Source organism: Acomys russatus, chromosome 13 (genome assembly GCF_903995435.1).
Source record: "Acomys russatus chromosome 13, mAcoRus1.1, whole genome shotgun sequence".
In the NCBI taxonomy this organism is placed as follows: domain Eukaryota; kingdom Metazoa; phylum Chordata; class Mammalia; order Rodentia; family Muridae; genus Acomys; species Acomys russatus.
The window spans coordinates 43,415,656-43,435,372 of record NC_067149.1 but is presented as its reverse complement, the minus strand read 5'-3'; the positions used below and the strand labels follow the sequence as shown (position 1 = coordinate 43,435,372).

The 19,717-nt window shown below is 55.8% G+C and overlaps 1 protein-coding gene across 1 annotated transcript in view; it reads left to right on the top strand.

Annotated features, from left to right (window-relative positions):
• The first annotated feature begins 7,956 nt into the window (after positions 1-7,956).
• Positions 7,957-19,717, top strand: part of Plxnd1 (plexin D1) — a 39,400-nt gene continuing 27,639 nt past the window's right edge. Inside the window, exon 1 of the mRNA XM_051155138.1 lies at positions 7,957-9,273. Within this exon, the coding sequence (XP_051011095.1) occupies positions 7,963-9,273 (1,311 nt within the window). The 5' untranslated portion in view covers positions 7,957-7,962. The remainder of the gene's footprint in view (positions 9,274-19,717) is intronic.

The following is a 19,717-nucleotide window of genomic DNA, read 5'->3' as shown; positions in this document are numbered from 1 at the left end:
GCCCCCTTGTGATAACCTTCCCTGGAGTCCTAGCTGCTCACCACAGAACACACATCCATCTTTTATCCCCTATGAGCCTGCTGCCTGCTGCGAGTCCAGCTTCTTCCTGGTGTGGGGAACACGGGTGTGCCTCAAAAGACCTTGTTATTCAAATACTTTAAGGTGTCATAAGAGGCAGTGGCAGGCACAGACATCTGTGACGAGCTATGGAAGAAAAGGTCCCAGCTTAGGGGTCTAAGTGCTGGGGACCCCAAAGGTGATGAAGGGACAGCTCATAGCAAAGGGGACTAACAGCCCTTGGGACTGACATTTTGGGGAGGGATGGGGAAGTCATAGGGGGAAGTTCGAGCAAAAAACCATGTCTCATCTTGAGCCAGCCAGCTGTGGTCAGAGATTGCTTTCAAGTGAGAAAAGATGGTGTCACCCAGAAGTCCCTAAAGGCCTTCCGGAGTTCCTTAGTCGAGGTGACGTTTAATCCAGGAACATGTAGGCTGAACTGCCTCAGCTTATGTGCGGGACTACTCAAGGTCCAAAGCTAGACAATCCAAGGCCACTGGTTGGACTATATGGGATCAGAGGCTGGCCCATCCAAGGCCATGCTGAGCTCTGTAAAGCAGAGTTAATAAGCACATTGTGTCACAAGGAAACCCTCCTGGACAAGCAAGGCCAGGCTATACAACCTCCACAAACAAGGCTTTCGTGGCCTCTGAGGCCTGAGCTCCTCTCAACTGCCAAAGGCTCCCAGCCTCATTCCCTCCTTCTGGCTGGTTTCACATCTTTTTCCTGTTCCCCTGGGGCTTTCAGGAAGTTCTCTACCTCCCTAAGTTTTCAGAGCCCAGCTTAAGGGTGATGGATCAAGTCCACTCATGAGAACCTTCCAGCACCACCTGCCCATGTGCAGTAGTATACAGTGAGGATCAGCTGACACTTGTGGATCCCATAACAGTTAAGAGTCTGGTGTTCAAACCCTGTTCAGTTGGGGTGAGGTGGGGGCCCTGGCTGAGGTTTTGTCTGGGTATGGAGGAAAGTTGGGACAGGACCCTTAGAACCCTCCAGCAGCACTCAGCGTGGTGGCCAGGGCTCCCAGGCTGAAGCAGATACGACAGGAGGATTGTCTGGGTAGCCACATGAACGAAATGGGGTCAGGAGACATCTAGGCAGGGCTTCTGCATGTCCTAGACAGGATCTCTAGCAGGTAACAAGACTACACTGTGTGCAGGGCAGACTGTCCTGGGACAGCATCTATCTATGCTGTTTGATGGTAGTGACCAGTGTCTCGTTGGGGACATGTCTCAGCCCATTTTGGCATCACATCTTGCTGTAAGGTTAGCAATCTTAGGGCAGATGCTTGAAGAGGGTGGAAGAGGTCCTAACATTTCTTTAGGGTTCTATAACAATCTCAAGAGGGTCGTTTAGACAAGGCCTTGAGGGATGTCTAGGAATTCACAAGCTCTTTCTAGAGGACATAATATTTTGGCTGGCCCTTGAAGAATAAAGTTCACCAAGAAAGAGGAAATCTCTCTTCTGAGAACTGGGGTCTCTTTAGGGACTCCTGTAGGCCCCTAGGCTGGAGATCAGGGTACTATCCTGGGCCCAGGTCTTTCCTCTTCAGTGTGGGGTAAAGAAAGTACACACCTCCACTGTTGTCCTGGCAAGGTGACTATTGGCCCAGTTGGTGTGTGAGCTCCAGGAGATCTTGGCACCTGGATGTTGAGTCTGACTCTGTGCCTTGCTGGAGGTTCCCTCTGGAAAGCCCCTTGTATGTGCCCCAAGGTGACTCTCTCCCTGCCTGGCAGCCCTTGCCTTGGCCAACCCAGCAGCTCCTGCAGATGTGTGGACCTCAGTGGCTGAAACCAGGTGGATGAAATTTGGGGGCAGCTGGAAGGTGAGGGCCTGATGTCAAACAGCTGCTCACCTGCCTTGCCTACTAGCACAGCCATGGTGCTCCCAGGTTGTGCTCCACCGTCCCGACTCCTGTGGCCTCCTACTGGGCAGCAGCAAAGGGAATTTTTTTCCCCAGCTCACCAGGGAACTTTCTGGGCTACTAATGGGTTTCAAGCCAGATATGTGGCTGAGGTTTGGAGAAGGGGGTCTTGGATATTCATGTTCATTTAAAAACAAGGTTCCTGGGCTGGAGAGATGGCTCAGAGGTTAAGAGCATTGCCTGCTCTTCTGAAGGTCCTGAGTTCAATTCCCAGCAACCACATGATAGCTCACAACCATCTATAATGAGATCTGGTGGCCTCTTCTGACCTGCAGATGTTACATGCAGGCAGAATACTGTATACATAAATAAATACATCTTAAAACAAACAAACAACAACAAAAAACCAAACCAAGGTTCCCCTAGTTAGGCAGTGGTGATGCATGCCTTTAATCCCAGCACTTGAGAGTCAGAGGCAGGAGGATCTCTGTGAGTTCCAGGACAGACAAGGTTACAGAGAGAAGCCCTGTCCCTCCTCCCCCTAAAAAAGAACAAGGTTTCCCCATGCCAGCTGGAGGCATACACACACACACACACACACACACACACACACACACACACACACACACACGATGAGCATGTTACCTTCTTTATGGCTTTTTATAGGTTTAGATTAGTCTAGGCAAAGTGGTTAGCACCAGGCCCACCCCAGTGAAGAGTTAGAGATGTGTTTGTTACTTCTTCCTGGCTTTGGTTTGTTTTGAAACTGGGTCTCATTCTGCAGCCCAGGCCTGCCTCAAAGTCACAGCAATCTTCTTGCTCCATCCAAAATACTGAGATCACAGTATGAGCCACCGCATCTGGCTTGACTTATTTATTTAGGGTTTTCAGACAGGTCTCACTAGCTATGTAGCCCAGGCTGGCCAGGAACTCACAGTGATCAGCTTGCCTCAGTATCTGCATCGCCAGCATGCCACTCCTGCCCTAGAGAACTGCCTCCTTAGGGCCAGATTGCAAGGTTAGCTGGGTAGGCCACCTACCCAAGATATAATAATGTCACTGAACATGTACATTTCCTCCCCTGCCCAGAGGCTGGCTGTGCACCCTGAAACTTACTCTGTCCCCACAGTCTGAGAATGGGGAGACTGGAAGGCCCATTTCACAAGTGTGCTGAGGCTGGGTTACACAGATAGCAAGTGAGAGAGAGAGAGAGAGAGAGAGAGAGAGAGAGAGAGAGAGAGAGAGTGTGTGTGTGTGTGTGTGTGTGTGTCTGGGGAATGGTTCCCTGGCCTGATGGAAATCCATCAAATGCCCTCCACCTGGAGCAGTCACATGGCCTCATATTGGCCACCTCCCCTTTGTACCTCAGTGTCGTGTCCTCCGTCCCGTCCCCCCTCAGGACCCCCACCGCACCCCAGTCTATAAGCACAGTTCCTACCCTGCTTGAAGGTAAAGGTTCTGGCTGGGCTGCCCAGTGAAGCAGGCCCAAACACCTTGTCATAGGAAGCCTGCCTGAGGGCCCCCATTGGCCCAGCTGTCTGTAATCAACTGCCAAGCCTGCCCCTGAAGCATTACTGCAACAGGTTATAGTCAGACAGGCCAGCCCCTCACCTGAGCCTCAGTGCACACACCCCTCTAGTGGTGCCATAACAGAGACTATGGTTGTCTAGGACCCATCAGGTATGCAGTGGCTGTTTAACCTGCCGGCTTGAGCAGCGCCTGACTGCCTACCAGCTGCCTGCCTGCCAGCCCATCCTAGGCAATTGACAATTGGTGGTGGCTTGCATATGTGGGTGGGGACCCCTGGGGCGACCCTGCCCTCATGGCTGCCACTGGACAGAGGCCTCTGTGTAAGCAGACCGGGGGCCTTTCACAAGCCCAGAGCCATGACGGGGCGTCTGAGAATGCTGCCCATTATCCGATTCATAGAGCACAAAGGGGCCACGTGGGGGCTCATATAGGCCAGGCGCCTGCCATGAGCCCATAAGTGCTCAGGGGCTCCACCCTGCCTGGCAAGACCCCTGACTGCAGAGGTCAAGGACATGCCCAGAGTCAGCGGAGGGCACTGACACAAAGGAATGTGAACCATTTCCTCCTGCTACACAGGACAACAGAGAGCAGGCCTGCTGCTGGATCCCCCCAGGGGATTGGGGTGCCCAGGTAGCAGGGGAGGGACCCTCCAGAGTTCAAGGGTAAGAGCCTGAAACATGAAAAGCCCCCATAGGCCACCAGCAGCAGCTGTGGGGCATCCCTCCTGGCAGCATCCCCACTCTGTTCCTTCTGGGCACCCTAGGGGTCACAGTGGCAATGGCCAGAGGATGAGGACATTGCACTGTGTGACATCCAGTGATCATCTGAGACCTCTGAGCCTTGGCATCCATGGCTGGCATCACATATGTCTCCTGGGGGCCTAGAGTTTCTTCTGAGGGACCCACAGGAGTGGGGGGAGGAACCCCAGTTCCAGAGGTAGCAAGTGGGCAGACACCAGGGTCACCATAGGCCGGATGCTCCGACGTGTGGCTGGTTTCATTCCTCACAGCAATCCTGTGGCTTGGATTCCATGGCCTTCTTCAGATCTGAAACTGAAGCTCACGCCCCTGTAGTCACCAGGAGGTTAAGGGCAAGGCTAAGCCTGGAACTCAGGCATGTCAACTCCAAGGTGAAGGGCAGAGGCACCCAGTGGCTAAGAACTGAGCTGGGGCACTGAGCAGGCTGTGCAGCTTCAGGCCAGTGGCTTGACCTCTCTGACCCTCTCTCTGCGTCCACACCTGTGCTTACTATGATAAGGCAGGACTAGAAAGGCAGAGGCCCAGCTGGCTGTAGTGCCACGCCTGTGTTTTCCCCTCCACTCTGTTTCCAGCACCTTTCTGTCCTCTACTTGTGTCATGTCAGGAGCACTTCCTGCAAGGGGACCTTGTCCAGTCCCCAGGCAGCGCCCCTCTTCCCAGCACAGCCAGGGCCCCCAATGTTATTGTTTCCAATTGAAGAAGAAAAACATTTCCTCCTCTCCCTCTTCCTTCCCCTCCCCCCAGCTCTGCCCTGCATCGCCAGAGGAGACATCCAGGCAGGAGTAGGGGAGTCCTGACCTAGGGGACATGCCCATCCCTTCCCGAATTTCAGCTTCTGCACACTGGGGAATGGCCTTCCCCAGTGCCTAGGGATCACTTGTTAAGGCTTGCCCCAGGTGTTGGGCATGCTGGAAACCAGCTAGCTGGAAGCAGGCCGGAACTTAAATGGAAAGAGAAATTTTGAGTAAATTCTAGAAAGCTCATGGTGCTGGCCGAGCTTGAAACCCTCTTTCTATTAGACAGGGACAGTGACAAATGCTAGATGCTAGTGAGTCATTAAAGACGCGTTAGCCCCAGACCGAGACTTCTTGATGGAATCAGGAGCCAGGAGCAGGAGTTGCTGGCAGCCTGGTGGCTGTATGGGGGTGTAACTACCTCAGTCAGTGTGCTGGGTGCCATCTGTCTCCCAATGGATCCCCAAACCTATCCTGAGAGGACCCCCCCCCCCAGAGTCTCAGCAAGGACTTCCCTCCTCCCTCATCTCAGCCCACCCAGGAGTGATCTTGATCTTAGAGAGAAAGCTGACTTCCAGACCTACTGCTGATACCTCAGTTTCCCCACCAGAAGCACTTACAGTGGGTTCAGCGACCCCTGCTTTGTCTTTTGGTACAAGAATGGTGTGAGACGGTGGTGGCAGAACTGGGTATGGGGTTTACCCTCAAGTAACCCATTAACTACTATGGGATTCAAGACATAAAATGGGGCCGGGGCCCTGATTGGTCCATTGCAGTCCTCCTGCCCTTCCTCCCAGCTTTAGCAGGGTCGGTTGGGCCATGCATGACTCGACCTTGCAATAGTGTGCTATTATATGGTCCACACCAGGAGACAGGCTCAGGGTGGGCAAGCACTTTGCTGGAGGCCACACTGTACTTCCTACCTCAGTTGATGTGAGTCTATTGTGTGATGTGAGACCCTCGAATCGAACCAGGCCCCAAACCCTGAAGCTGGGGTGACTCCAGAGTTCTACAGTTTGTCCACAGTACCCAAAACAATCCATCTGGCCAGAGCTAAGCCAAGATGTCATAAAGCATTATCCTCGAGGCTCAGTGGGGGGAGCTGCAGGATGAGGCAAGAAAGCAATAGGAGAGGGACAGGAAGGAAGCAGGGAGGGGAGAGGTTAGGGGGAATTGGAGACCGAGACAGAGACCCCCCCCCCCAGATAGAGACAGAGTAGAGAGAGGAAGAGAGACAAAGGTGGGGGAGGGGGGAACAAAGGAAGACAAGAGATGGGCAGGAGGCTGAGGAAGATAAGCAAGCCCATGGGCTGGGCTGGGGTTGTCGGGTGGGGGGGAGGACCTCGGGCTCTGTATACCCTGCTTGGCTTTCCTGTGGCTCACACAGATATCATGACAAGGGCCTTCCCCATACAGAGGTGGGAGCAGCCCCCCCCCCCAGTGCTCAAGTTGGGGGTGGTGGGCAGGACAGAAGTCTCCAATTTCCTGCCAAGGAACACTCCTGACCATCAAAGCCAAGGCCATGAGTGGGCTGGAACATGGCTGGCACAGTGACAGGAAGGCTGGGGTGGAGGGCTAGGGAAATGGGGATGGCTGTAGGCTGGGCCCTTTCTGCTGACCCCTCAGGCACAGGGAAACCCCCTCCCCACTCTTCCTTCCTATCCTGTGGGAAGTAAGGGCTGCTGGGCCTCAAGTGACAGGAGACCCTGTAGCTGAAGGGCTGTGTCTTCAAACAATGGAGCTGTGCCCCACCTTCCCCTTTAGGTGTGGATCTTGGCCTTCACTTCTGGGGCCTCAGTTTCTGTGTATGTAAAATAGGTTAAATATTTAAGGGGGTTAGTACTTGACATGGTCCTATGTGGGCACCATCATGCTGTGAAGGGCATCCCATGGGGCTCTGTGACCTTAGGAAAATTCCTTCCCGCCTTTATCCCAGGGCCTGCCCGTTCCTTTGGAGGTCAAAGGAGAACGGTGCCCAGTGCCAGCTCAAATGTGGAACGACTTTAGGTCTTCTCAGAGCCCTGGACTAAGGGTAGGGGCCTGGGGGGTCCAAGGGCCTGGTTCCACACCAAGACCAAGGCCCTTGTGATCCAGTGCCCTGCTCAGCCCAGCCTGCCCCTTGGTATAGTAACAGCGAGGTACTTCCTCTCATCATGGTTTCCTACTTTTGCCAAGCTTGTCCCTTGGTGCCTGCTGCTTGTGAACTCCCTTTACCAGACAGTTTTAGTGACAGATCATGGGGTCCCAGGGGCCTGATGTCCCTGGTCTGGCTGGCCATTAGAGTGAGGCTTGGAGAACATGTGTGGAGGGGCTATGACCAGGAAGGGCAGGCGGGATGAGCAGAAACGGAGAGCTTTGGGGACAAGGAAAGGAAGAGCGTGGGGAGGGAGCGCTGCGAGATCAGAAAAAAAAAAAAAAAAAAAAAAAAAAAAAAAAACGCGGAGAGAGAGGGAGAGGGAGTGACGCGGGAGAGGGACAGGGCGGAGTTGACAGGATCGGAGTAGGGGAGTCGGAGAGACTGAGAGAGTGAAACTCCGAGCAGCGGTGGAAGACAAACGGGCACCCAGAAACAGAAGAGAGAAAGGGCTAGAACGAGGAGAAAAAGAGAAAGGATAACAAACAAGCGCGAGGAAGACCTTCCAGGTGGCCAGAAACCCGGAAAGAGGCAAGGAACTTGCAACTGCCCGGAGCAACGGCCCGCAGCGACCCTCAGCGACCCGAGACCCTTGAGCCAGGAGTGGGGCGGGGCTCAGGGGCGTGGCCCGGGGCGAAAGGGCGTGGGCCAGGCGGCTAGGGCGGGGAGCTGGGCTGGGGGCGTGGCCTCCACGGAGCCGCCCCCGGGCTGTGCGGCGCGCCAGAGTCGGGCCGGGGCGCCTGGGCCGGGGGCGGCAGGCGCGGGCAGGAAGCGCCTTGCGGCCCGGGCCCGCCCCCCGCCTCTCGCCGCCTCCGAGCTCACGGCTCCGGGCAGCGCCGCGCCCCATGCACTCGCCGCGCCGCGAAGCCCGCGCTCGCCTGGATGGCTCGTCGCGCCGCGGGCGGCGCACCCCCTAGCGCCCGGGCGGCTGTCCCCTTGCCTCCGCGGCCGCACTCGCGGGGCCCCGGTCTGCCGCCGCTGCCTCTGCTGTTGCTGCTCGGGGCGGCGCGGGCGGACGCCCTAGAGATCCAGCGCCGCTTCCCATCGCCCACGCCCACCAACAACTTCGCCCTGGACGGCGCGGCGGGCACTGTGTACCTGGCGGCGGTGAACCGCCTATACCAGCTGTCCAGCGCCAACTTGAGCCTAGAGGCCGAGGCGACCGTAGGTCCCGTGCCGGACAGCCCGCTGTGTCACGCCCCGCAGCTCCCCCTGGCCTCGTGCGAGCACCCGCGGCGCCTCACCGACAACTACAACAAAATCCTGCAGCTGGATCCGGGCCAGGGTCTGGTGGTCGCATGTGGTTCCATCTACCAGGGTTTGTGCCAGCTGCGGCGCCGGGGCAACATCTCGGCTCTGGCCGTGAGGTTCCCGCCCGCCGCGCCGCCCGCGGAACCGGTCACTGTGTTCCCCAGCATGCTTAACGTGGCCGCCAACCACCCCAACGCGTCCACCGTGGGGCTGGTGTTGCCGCCCGCTTCGGGCACGGGGGGCAGCCGTCTGCTCGTGGGCGCCACATACACCGGCTTCGGCAGCGCCTACTTCCCGCGCAACCGTAGCCTAGAAGACCACCGCTTCGAGAACACGCCTGAGATCTCTATCCGTTCCCTGGACGCGCGTGGAGACTTGGCCAAGCTCTTCACCTTTGACCTCAACCCGTCCGACGACAACATCTTGAAGATCAAGCAGGGCGCCAAGGAGCAGCACAAACTGGGCTTCGTGCGCGCCTTCTTGCACCCGCCGGTGCCTCCGCACAACGCGCAACCCTACGCGTACCTGGCGCTCAATAGCGAGGCGCGTGCGGGCGACAAGGACAGCCAGGCGCGCAGCCTGCTGGCGCGCATCTGCCTGCCCCGCGGCGCGGGTGGCGACGCCAAGAAGCTCACCGAGTCCTACATCCAGCTGGGGTTGCAGTGCGCGGGCGGCGCTGGCCGCGGCGACCTCTATAGCCGCCTGGTGTCTGTCTTCCCCGCGGGTGAGCTGTTCTTCGCCGTCTTTGAGCGGCCCCAGGGCACCCCAGGTGCCCGCAACGCCCCGGCCGCGCTGTGTGCCTTCCGCTTCGCCGACGTGCAGGCTGCCATTCGCGCAGCGCGCACCGCTTGCTTCGTGGAGCCGGCGCCGGACGTGGTGGCGGTGCTGGACAGTGTGGTGCAGGGCACTGGGCCCGCCTGCGAGAGCAAACGCAACATACAGGTACGCCATGGACCTAAGGAGCGCGTGTGGGGATACAGTATGCGCGCAGGGATGCAGGTGTCCCTGAGGATTGATTGCTGCCAGCAGTGCTGGCCGGAGAGCGTGCTGGGTCACAGGTGCGCACGCCTAAGGAGGGGCGGGAATGTCTAGGTTGTCAAGGTACCCAGGTGTTCCCTGAAGACTGCGCACCTATAGCTCAGATCTGCAGGTGGGGACCACAGGTGCCTGCTGAGCTGAAAGAGGGAGTGACACCAAGAGTGTGCTTAGGGAGACTGCAGGTACCCTTAGGGCACACCACAGCACCCTGGCAGATGTGTGTGTGTGTGTGTGTGTGTGGTGGCAGAGCTCTGCAGATAATGGAAGGGCTGAGTATGTGACAGGGGCACCCACTGGAGGCCCCAGGAGCATGCAGGGATGTAGGCTCCCAGTGGGAGCATGTGCCAGGGGACACTGGTATTGGGACATGATTGGTTCCCTGGAGGGGTCACCTGGTTGGCAAACAAGCGAGTACTCAAGGCCCCTTAACAAATAGCACCTAGTAGGTGGCATGGCAGTGTGTGGACACCCCCGCCCCGCCATGTTGTGAACTTTTAACTTAGGCCAGTGGTTCTTAACCTGTGGGTCGCGACCCCCTTGAGGTAGTAGAACAGATACCTTGTGTATCAGATGGTTACATTACGACTCATAACAGCGGCTAAATTACAGTTTGAAGTAGCAATGAAAATAATTTTGTGGGTGGGGGGGGGTGATTGAGTCACCAGAACATGAGGAACCTTATTAAAGGGTTGCAGCATTAAGGAGGTTGAGAAGCACTGACTTAGTGTGCCAAGTGTCTGTTCTCATTCCATTTGTACACACACACACACACACACACACACACACACACACACACACACACACACACACACCCACCCACCCACCCACCCAGCTGGGAGCTAGCAGAGAGGAGACGTGAACACAAGCTTGTGTCCGTGGTGCCGGGGCTTTGCTGCCTCACAGACATGGAATGGGAGCATCCAGGCAGCGCAGACAGATGGGACCACTGAGGACAGAAAGGAGTCTTTGCTGGAACAGAGAACTATAGGGCTGAGGGTGAGGTGGGGCCTCAGGGTGGGCAGTGGCAAGAGGGCCAGGTTAGGGATCACCATGTGAGTTGGCACTGGGTACAGCCTGTCCCCTCAAAGGAGTTCACGACAGAACTCACTCTTGGTTTGCTTTAGGTCTTTGGGGCTTTTCCCCCCTTCTTTTCTTTCTTTTTCCTGTGTGTGTGTGTTTTGTTTGTTTGTTTCTGGAGACAGAGTTTCTCTGGACTGTCCACAAGTCGGTTTATAACCTCGAACTCACAGAGATCTGCCTGCCTCTGCCTCCCCAGTGCTAGGATTTCAGGAGTGTGCTACTGCACCCAGCCTCAGAACTCACTTTCTATTGGCTTCAGAAGGTGGGCTACCCGAAATGACACTGACTTTGCAAAGGGCTAACTAAGCCCAGTGTTCTATGCTCACTGAGGCTCCCTGCCTTATCCAGTGGTAGCTAGACTCTCTCCCGTGGGCGTGCCCAACACTAGGGCTTTGAGCAAGCCTAGATTCCTTCTCTTGGCAAAGACTCCCATAGCCGCCTACCACCCGGCCGGTTGACCCCTCACAAGAAAGGTCATAGAGGGTGCGAGGCAGATGGACTGTCTGAAGCTTATAGCCCTGCCACTCCCACTTGGCAGAGTCAAGCCCCTTGTGTAGTTTTGGGGTGAGGGCAGCCACCAGTGTTCTCTACAGAGCCACAGTCTTTCTATGGCTGTGCCTGGCTGGATCTGGAGGCTGGGAGAACTGGGGAGGGTGGGGGAGCTCTGTGGGCAGGGGAGGCAGCCCTTTGTGGGCCCCTAGCTGGTGAAGGGTTCTGTGGGATTCCTCAGGCCGCCTCTCCCCTCCCCCTCTAGTAAGATCTGTCCTGATTCCCACGGTCCCTGGTGCCCCCCTGGGCCGGCACAGTGACTCACCCGGCTGAAGGCTGCCGGGTTGTCCCTCTCCCTATGGGGGCAGGGCCTCTTCAGGGAAAATAACCCCAGGGCAGTGGAGTTTAGGTCTGTTCCTCACCCCAAGGCTACATAGTCTCCCTGCTGGGGCCCTTCTAGGTTAGTCTCCTGCGTTGTCCCCACCCAGTTCCCAGCTCACAGTCTAGGGCTCCTGACCGGACCCCCCAGATAGTCCCCACCCCCCACCCCCTGGAACTGGACCCACAGCACGGCATTGTGCTTCCTGCCCCTGCCAAGCTGTGGCCAGCTCCCTGCTCTGTGGCTTGCTGTGGCAACAGGATCTATTGAAGCCTCAGTTTCCTCTTCCCCACGGTTAGGGCACCGCACATACTCTTCCCACAGAAGCATTAGGACGGGGCCTACAGTCTTCCTGCAGAGGCATTAGGACCAAATGAACAAGTTAGCCACAAAGTCAGGAGCCTGGTGCCTCGCGCACACACAGCAGTCATTGGTGGGCTGTGCTGTTCACACTCCTGGGGATTTAGTTAGCTCTTAGAGCTCTAGGCTGTCCTGGAAAACAGGGCCTCCTCAGGCCTGCTCTGCAGCTCTAAGACCCCTGCCACCTACACCTACAGCCCTATGTGGGTCCCCTAAACATTTACCAAATCCCCAATGTTATGAGACCTCTGCTTTCTGGGGACCCCCATGTGCCTTTCCCAGTTTCTGGCCTCCTGGACAATACAGAGATCTAAGGACAGACTGGGTCTCATGTAGCCCAGGCCAGTTGGAGGCTCACTATGGAGGTCGGTTTTAGGCTCCCTGAGTGAGGCCATTACAAGCATGTCCCACCACTCTAAGTTTGTGAGCCCTTGAGTATTAAACCCAGGGTGTAAGGGCTGTACCAACTGAAGCCCCAAGAGGAGTGAGTCATCTTACGGGCACCTAGGGTCACCGTGGGGATTTGATGAGATAGACAATCATTTGCCCATTGCCAAGCACAGGAGTTGGCAAGTGTGTGATCTAGAAAGCCCATGGTGGCTGGCAAGGAGGAGGCACCCAGAGGGAACAGCAGTCAGGATGTTCTGGCTAAGATGTCCTCTGATATCTGCCCCGTTCCCTGGGCCTCGGGTGTAGCCAGTTGGGACCCTCAAAGCCTGGTCTTTCCAGCAGGAGCTGGAAGGAAAGAAGGTAGCTCGAAGTGTGTTTAAAGGGAAAGCATGCAAGGTGGAGCTGGCTGGGCATGACATTTTCCTCTGAATCTTGCTTCTGTAAATGACCATGACATGTGTGTACTTAAGTTGCAGGACAGCACAGCAAATACTGGGTCTTCTTTTTCATGGTGTCTTTTTATAGTAATGGCGGGGGTGGTGGTGGTGCGGGGGGCGCGCAATCCTCAGGCAGTTTTTAAAGCAGGCGTGTAGTGGGTGGCACACGGCTCGGGGAGGTATTTTCTACACCAATTTCAGGGCTGGGATGGCAGGTGGTGGCAGAGGAAGAGCTTCCAAGACAGGCTGTAGGTGTGGGAGGGGGCTTGACGGGAGCACCCCGTGTCACGGAGGCAAGCAGAGACCCCGGTGGGATTCAGGAGAAGGCCTGGCTGGCATAGCTTTCCCTGGAAAGTCAGGTGAGCCACAGCCCTCCCACCCTGAGAGTGTCAGGGACAAAGCTGACAGAGCTCTGTCCTGCCCGTACGCTGTGTAACTCAGGGCCAGTCAGGTACCCTCCCTGTGCCTCATGCTTCCTCACTGTAATGGCGAGTCGTTTCAAAGATGTGGGTCAAAAAAAAAATTTTTTTTTTCATATACTGCACCCAGGAAGTGGCAGGTGCAGGTGTTGGGGGGAGAAAATGTGTCTCTGCACAGCATGCTGGTGTGTGAAGCAGACAGCAGGTGCTCAGAGGAGGCTGGGCCGGGCCCTTGCAGCTGATGCACTCATACGGGAGCCGGGAGCCGAGCCGGGAGCTGGAGCCTGGAGCCAGGAGCTGGAGCCCGGAGCCAGGAGCTGAGCCAGAACAGGGGTGGGGCAGAGAAGTGTGGAGAGAGTATAGGCAGGCCTTATCCCCAGTAGAGTTCAGTGGGGCGGGCAGACTAAAAGCAAGCCAGCCCAGTGCCTGCTGTGCATCAACTAATGAGGTTGGGACAACTGAGGAAGCTGAGGGTCTCTGTCTGCCTGCCTGCCTGCCTGCCTGCCTGCCTGCCTGTTTGGGGCAGAGGCTAGACAGACCTGCTGCTAGGCAGGAGGAGCTTGTCAACTGCCCACTTCTCACTGCCAACCCTCAGACCTCAGTCAGGGAGGTTTACAGTGGGGAAACTGAGACCCAGAGAGGACATGGGACTTGCCCAGGGTCATACAGATCACCAGACTGCTGGCTGGCTCTGGACACCCTGTGACCAGTCTTTACTGAAGGACAGCTGGTCAGCTGAGAGCTCTGGCCTCAGGGTGCCTGGGTTCCCCCAGGCTGGAATGAGTTCATTTGGGCAATTCCCTGATTGGGGGCTGGGCACCACAGCTCCTGGGAGATAGAGAGGCAGAATGAAGCCACTGAGCACGTGCAGAAGGGCCACACAGGGGCCTGAGAGGATCTGGCCACACTCTTCTCTGAAAATGAAGTGTCTTAGTAAGGTTCGGTGGTGCACAGCTGCGATCCCAACACTTGGGAAGCATTGTGAGTTAGAGGCCAGCCCGAACTGCATAGTGAGATCTTGTCCCAAATCAAAACCAAAACCAAAACTGGAAGTAAAATGTCTTTTCTGGAAGGGGTGAGGGCCCCAGCCCCTGGGAGGATGTTAACACACTTATAAGACAGTAGGAGTGGGGACTAGGTAGGTTCCTTTTGTTGTGTGGCACTTGTGCTGGGGACAGACTGCAGAGACTACTCAGGGAGGTGTGGGTGGATGCCATGGCCCAGGACAGAACCACAGCAGAGGCCCTTCTCTTCTTAGCAGGCTGGGTAGCTTGTTCGTGAAGTTTAGGGAGCTCAGGTTCTGGAGGCTGCTGCGGGGTCTGAGCTGGACCATGGACTGACTGAGTCCCTTATTCAGCCACCAAAACTGCGACTGTCCCTTTGTATGTTACTTGAGAGTTTCTTCTTTACCAGGCATTCGCAAAGCACCTTACCACCCACCCCCAACCCAATAAAATGGCTTTTACCTCCATCCACACTGATAACATATGCTTGTAGAAGCCGCAGGTCAACATCCTGGTGTCCTCTGCCACCCTCCACCTTATTTTTTAAAAGTGGGGAAATGGAGCCTAAGACTGGCCTAAGGTGGCAGTGATTGTTCCCAGGAGGCATGCAGAATTGTCCCAGTCTAGAGTCATAAGCCTTCAAGCACCCCCAGGTGTGGGGCTCCTGCCCCTCCCTTCACCTGCCATCTTTTGTGGTTTGTCACGTCCTGTGTCTGACTCCTAGGGGCATCTCTTTGGGAGGAGACTGGGCTTGTTGCATAGCTCAGAGAAGGTAGACCCTTCCCCAGAGTCCTAGAACACTCAAGACCATGCTGCCCGGTACTGAGAATAGGAGGGCTTCCTGGAGGTGGTGGCTCTGCACAGCACCTGGAGGATGGCTAGGCAGAGAAGGAAGAAACCACAGCAAGGACCCAGTGGTGATGTGGTGGTCAACTTGGCTGGCAGGGCTGAGACTGAGAACACAGGGTCTTGTCTGTGCACCAAGTTCTTAGACACTGTCCTGCTGACCCTGAGGAGTCTGTGTGGACACATGGCCCATTTGGCTCTAGAAAAGTCCTGCCTGCCACCAGGTGCTGGCCAAATTCCCCTGTGATGACTGCACCAGGTGATTCCCGAAGGCCTTTCCAGCTCTGACAATGGTGTGAGCATTGCCATGGAAACCAGCTGTCCCTGAGTGGGGACAACCCCAGGAGCATCTCTGAGCGCCAGAACAGGATCCTGGCTACCTCAAAACACAGCTTCCTCTTGTCCAAGCCCATGGTGGGGCCACCCAGGTGGGCATCTGGTGGCCGGGTTGAAATGGCTACCTCTGGTGCTGACAAGTGATGCCACCAAGCTCTCAGGCAGCCAGGCTCTTACCCTCCCAATGCACTGTCCTCCTCCTCGAACCCCATAAATTACATACAATGGAGGAAGGAAGCCTGCGGCTCTGGTCCAAGGCCTACGCAGCCCCAGAGGGCCGATCACTGCAGCACTTCAGGCCCAATCAGTAAATAACAGAACTGCGGGCAGTAGCCTTGAGTGGAGGCCTCAGGCTGGAGCTGAGCTGGGTGCTGGCCAGCTGCCCACATGGGCCATCTCAGCCTCTGTTTGCACGCTGTGTTGTGATGCAGTGGGCCTCGGTTTCTCCAGCTGGCACCCAAGGGGTTCCTAGCTCCAAGTGGCTGTGATGGGGTGGTAGCTGCTGGGAGCTTCAAACTAGGCCAGAGACTGCAGAACCAGCTGACCTGCCTTGAGCCTATGAGCCCCCCAGGGGTGTCAGTGCCCAAGGGACAGGGGACTACAGGGCCAGAGAGGACGGAGACTGCTGTAGAGGAGGTGTGAGACTCACTCTGTTCCTCAGCCCTCTGGGGACCAATAGTGGCCAGCCCAGGAGACACAGCTGATCCCCTGCAGTGAGAAAGCAGCAGAAAGCCATCTAGTTGGAGGAGGAGGCCTGCCTAGTGGAGCAAGCTGGGGGGCAGGGCCTCCGCTGGGGAGAAACATAGTGCTGCTTAGCCCACACCACACTCTGTTCCTTAGGGACAAGACAGGGTGGCGGGGCGTGCATGCTGGGGACAGGGCCAGGCCAGGGAATGAGAAACAGTCTGGAGAAGGCGGGAGCTGGGTGTCTGGCCGGCTGTAGCCAGCTAGCTAAACACCCACCATCTGAGTCAGCCTTCAGGGTCCAGGGGCCAGCAGTTCAGGCCACCAAGCTCCTACTGTGCAGGATGCTAGCCCAAGATACCTGACTGTTGGAGGTGCCCAGCAGTCACCTGGCAGGGCCTCCCCATCCTTGGGCACCCTGACTCTGCTGATGTTCCTAGAGCCACTTGGGAACATTTACTGGTCACCTGTGAGCGTAGGGCCCCCTGTAGTCCTGTGTGGCAGGTTCTGTTACTATCCCAGTCTCAGAAAGCCAGCTAACAGCTGGGCTGTGTGTCTCAAAGAAGCCGCTGCCCATCTCTGTGCTGGACATCTCTGGAAGGGCCTGGAGGTGTCTTGACGTCCCTGGGAGGTGCCTAGGCTTTTCAGCAGGAGCCGTTTCCTCCAAGAGAATTTACCAGAGGCGAGTCTGTCATCCCTTTCCCTGGCCAGAGCTGGTACACGGTAGGCCTAGGAAATCTTTTTGTTCCTCAGTTTACCCTCAAGTGCGGCACTGCCTACATGGAGTCACTTGTTCCAAAGGGGAGCACGTGCTGCAGCTGGGAGGTGGGGCCTTAGGGCTAGATATTTCCTGCAGGTGAAGTTCTGCTTCTGATCACTAACCTGTGCAAGCTCTAGAATATTCCATTTATTCCTGAGACAAATAGTGAGGTCAAGAGCAGAGGCTCCAACTGGCTGGACTCTGCAGGAAGCTGTTGCCTGCTGTGGTCACCCCTTTTCCTGGGCCTGCCACCCCGCACCACCCCAAGAGATCCCATCCAGCCTAGATCTCTGTCCCTGTCCTTCTACGGAGTTCAGAGCTTGAGAGTCTAGGAGGTCTGGCTCCGTGTGGAGCAGAGGGGAGGAGTTGGCTAGGGCATGGATCTCAGACCAGCTGCAGGTCATGATCACTTTGAGCCAGCCCTTGAAGGCTTGTGTTTTTACTGACAGTACTGGAGCCCCCACTGGAGGCCGTAGAATTGAAGAGGGATCATGGCTTACTTTGCAGTTGTGTGTGTGTTTGCGTGTGTGTATGTGTTTGTTTTAATAAGTGTCTTATTTGAAATAATCTTCAACTTACAGGACTGTAAGTTGCAAAGGAAGGAAGGGCAGCCCCTGTGTCCCTCCCTTGCAGTCCCCTTCGCTAGGATCCCACACTACCTTGGTCCATTTGTCAGAGGGGGGCTGCAGTATTGGGGTGCCACTCTTAGCTAAGCTGCAGAAGCTCCCTGTGGACGGGGTGTGGCTCTCACAGAGCCTCTGTCTGACTGACTCTACCCTAGTGCAGCAGAGCAGAAAATCTCTCCCATTGGCTGCCACGGGGGTTGTGAGACGGGCTTTCTGGCAGCCCAGTAGCTGTTGTCACCCCCACAGTTAGCTGTGTGACACTTCTGAGCAATTGTGAGCCTTCCGTTCTGGGCCCCAGACAGGAAGGTGTCCCTAGGCCATGGCCAGCTGCACTGTAGGCACCTGGGATGGAACCTGATGACCATGGTTGTCTGCGTCATCCTCTGTGTGCCTACTGTGGAGATAGAGAGGTCTGGCAGGGTCTGTGGGCAGGATATGCAGGCATACTGTAAGCCCTCCTATAGCCAGCTTCCTGGGAGAGAAGAGCTGTATTCAGCGGCAATTACTGAAGGAGTGAAATCAATAGGGCAGCCCTTTAATGGAGAGTGGGCAGCACTGAGCTTGGCCCCAGGAGGCAGCCAGCTCTACAGGGAGGGGCTGTGTGCTCTCAAGTAAGAGCTGAAAACAGTGGCAGTTGCCCACCCCATTTCAGAGAGGGACAAACTGAGGCTCTTACAGGAAACAGAGCTAGCTGCTAGATTTTTGTCTTGCCCCAAACACCTGCCTGTGTGCCTACAACACACAGTAAGCCTACCATAAACTGTATTCCTTCCTTGTTTTTCTAGCAACCCCCGCCCCCCATGGTTTGTTACCTTCCATCACTCTGCTTGGAAAGGAAGCAGCTGAATGTAATCATTTACACCTTAGTCAAAATTAATTTCCCTTCTTTAGTATTCACCCATGAGCACTCCAGAGGAACCCCTCCTGCAAATGATACAACCGAATAAATAGAAGTACTGGCCAGTACAGCGTTGTAACAGAGGCCAGAGGACAACCTTACTGTCCTTACTGGTTTTTCAAAGCAGGCTAGGCCAGTGAACTGCAAGGATCCACACGTCTCCCTCCACCTCCCGAGTTGTGGGCGTGCAAGCCTTTGCCACTAAACTCTTGTTTTAAATCATGGCTTTGGAAGCTGAACTTAGGTCCTCATGTTTGCAGGACGAGCGCCTGTCCAGCCATCTTCCCATCCCTGGACTTTTTTTTTTTTTTTTTTTTTTTAAGCGCCTCATATTGATTGACTAAAACCTTGCAGTATGCGTTACCTGGTGAAGAAACATGGGTGGAGATGGAGCCTGAGGAGCCAGAGGAGGTCTTGGCAGACACTGGCCACTGAGGGCAGGACTGGCAGAGGGGTGTGGGACATCGGCGGGGAGGGGAAAGTGGGGCGCTGCAGAGAAACGGTGTGGTTGGCTTAAAGTGAGGAGGGCAGCGTCCAGAACGAAGGTAGGGGCCTGAGCATTTGGCAGGGTGAAATTCCTCGGTACACTGTGGGGACAGTGGAGCTGTGTCACAGGGAGGGGAGGGTGCTGTGCCGTGCCCCATAGAGCTAGGAACAGGACGAGGTTATGTAGGATGCTAGCGAATGAGGTGCTAGGGGAGAAATCCCAGGCTGTGGGGCCCACAGCCCTGATCAGGCCACCCTCAGGACCTCTGTGGGTGTCCCAGCACTGCTCCTGCACGAGCCACTTGAAGTCTGAGGGCTCCTGGCAGGCAGCTTTGCTCCCTACACAGATCATTCCAGCCCTGATGCGATGCTCACTTCTCCTTTAAAAAAAAAAAAGAAAGAAAGAAAAAAGCTTTTTTTTTTTTTTAAGATTTTATTTTTAAAAAAAAAAAAAAAAAAAAGGTTGGGGGAAAGGCTTTTTCGAAAATTCCTTCAGCACAGAATTAATGGCTTGTGAACGTCAGGGCGGGCGCGCGAGAGTCAGTTCCCAGCCTTTCAACAGCCTCCCTTCCAAATGCAGCCCACAAATCACCCCCAGCCCAGCTCTGCCTTTCCCAGGACCCGCACCCTGGGTGGACAGCCCAGCAGGACTCAGCAGAGAACCCCAGAGCCACCCTCAAGGTCTCCCGAGAGCTCACATCCCACAGCAGGGATTTACAATTTTAATTTTTAAAAAACAACTTATTTAACGACGCAAGTAAGTAATCTGTATTCAGTGGAGAAAATTATGTAAGTTGGGGGAGCCACAGTCTCAGTGGGATAGGGTGGCCAGAGCCCTTGTGGTGCAGGGCAGCTGGGGAAGAGCCCAGCCTAAGACACACCCCAGGTCATCTCAGCTCCCATAGATCCAGGACAAAGGCGAGTGGGTTGGGACCGAAGCACAGGTCAGAAGCAGCCAGTTAGAGTGCAGAGCGATTTTGTTTGCAGAGTTTCACTCACTCTCGGTCAGCCGAGGTCTAAGAATATTAAATGGAAAATTCCAGAAATAAACAATTCATAATCTTGAAATCCCTTGCTGTTCTGAGTACCACGATGGAGTCTCGTGTCGTCCATCCCTACCCTACACCTGACTCTGGGCTCTGCCCAGCGTTTCC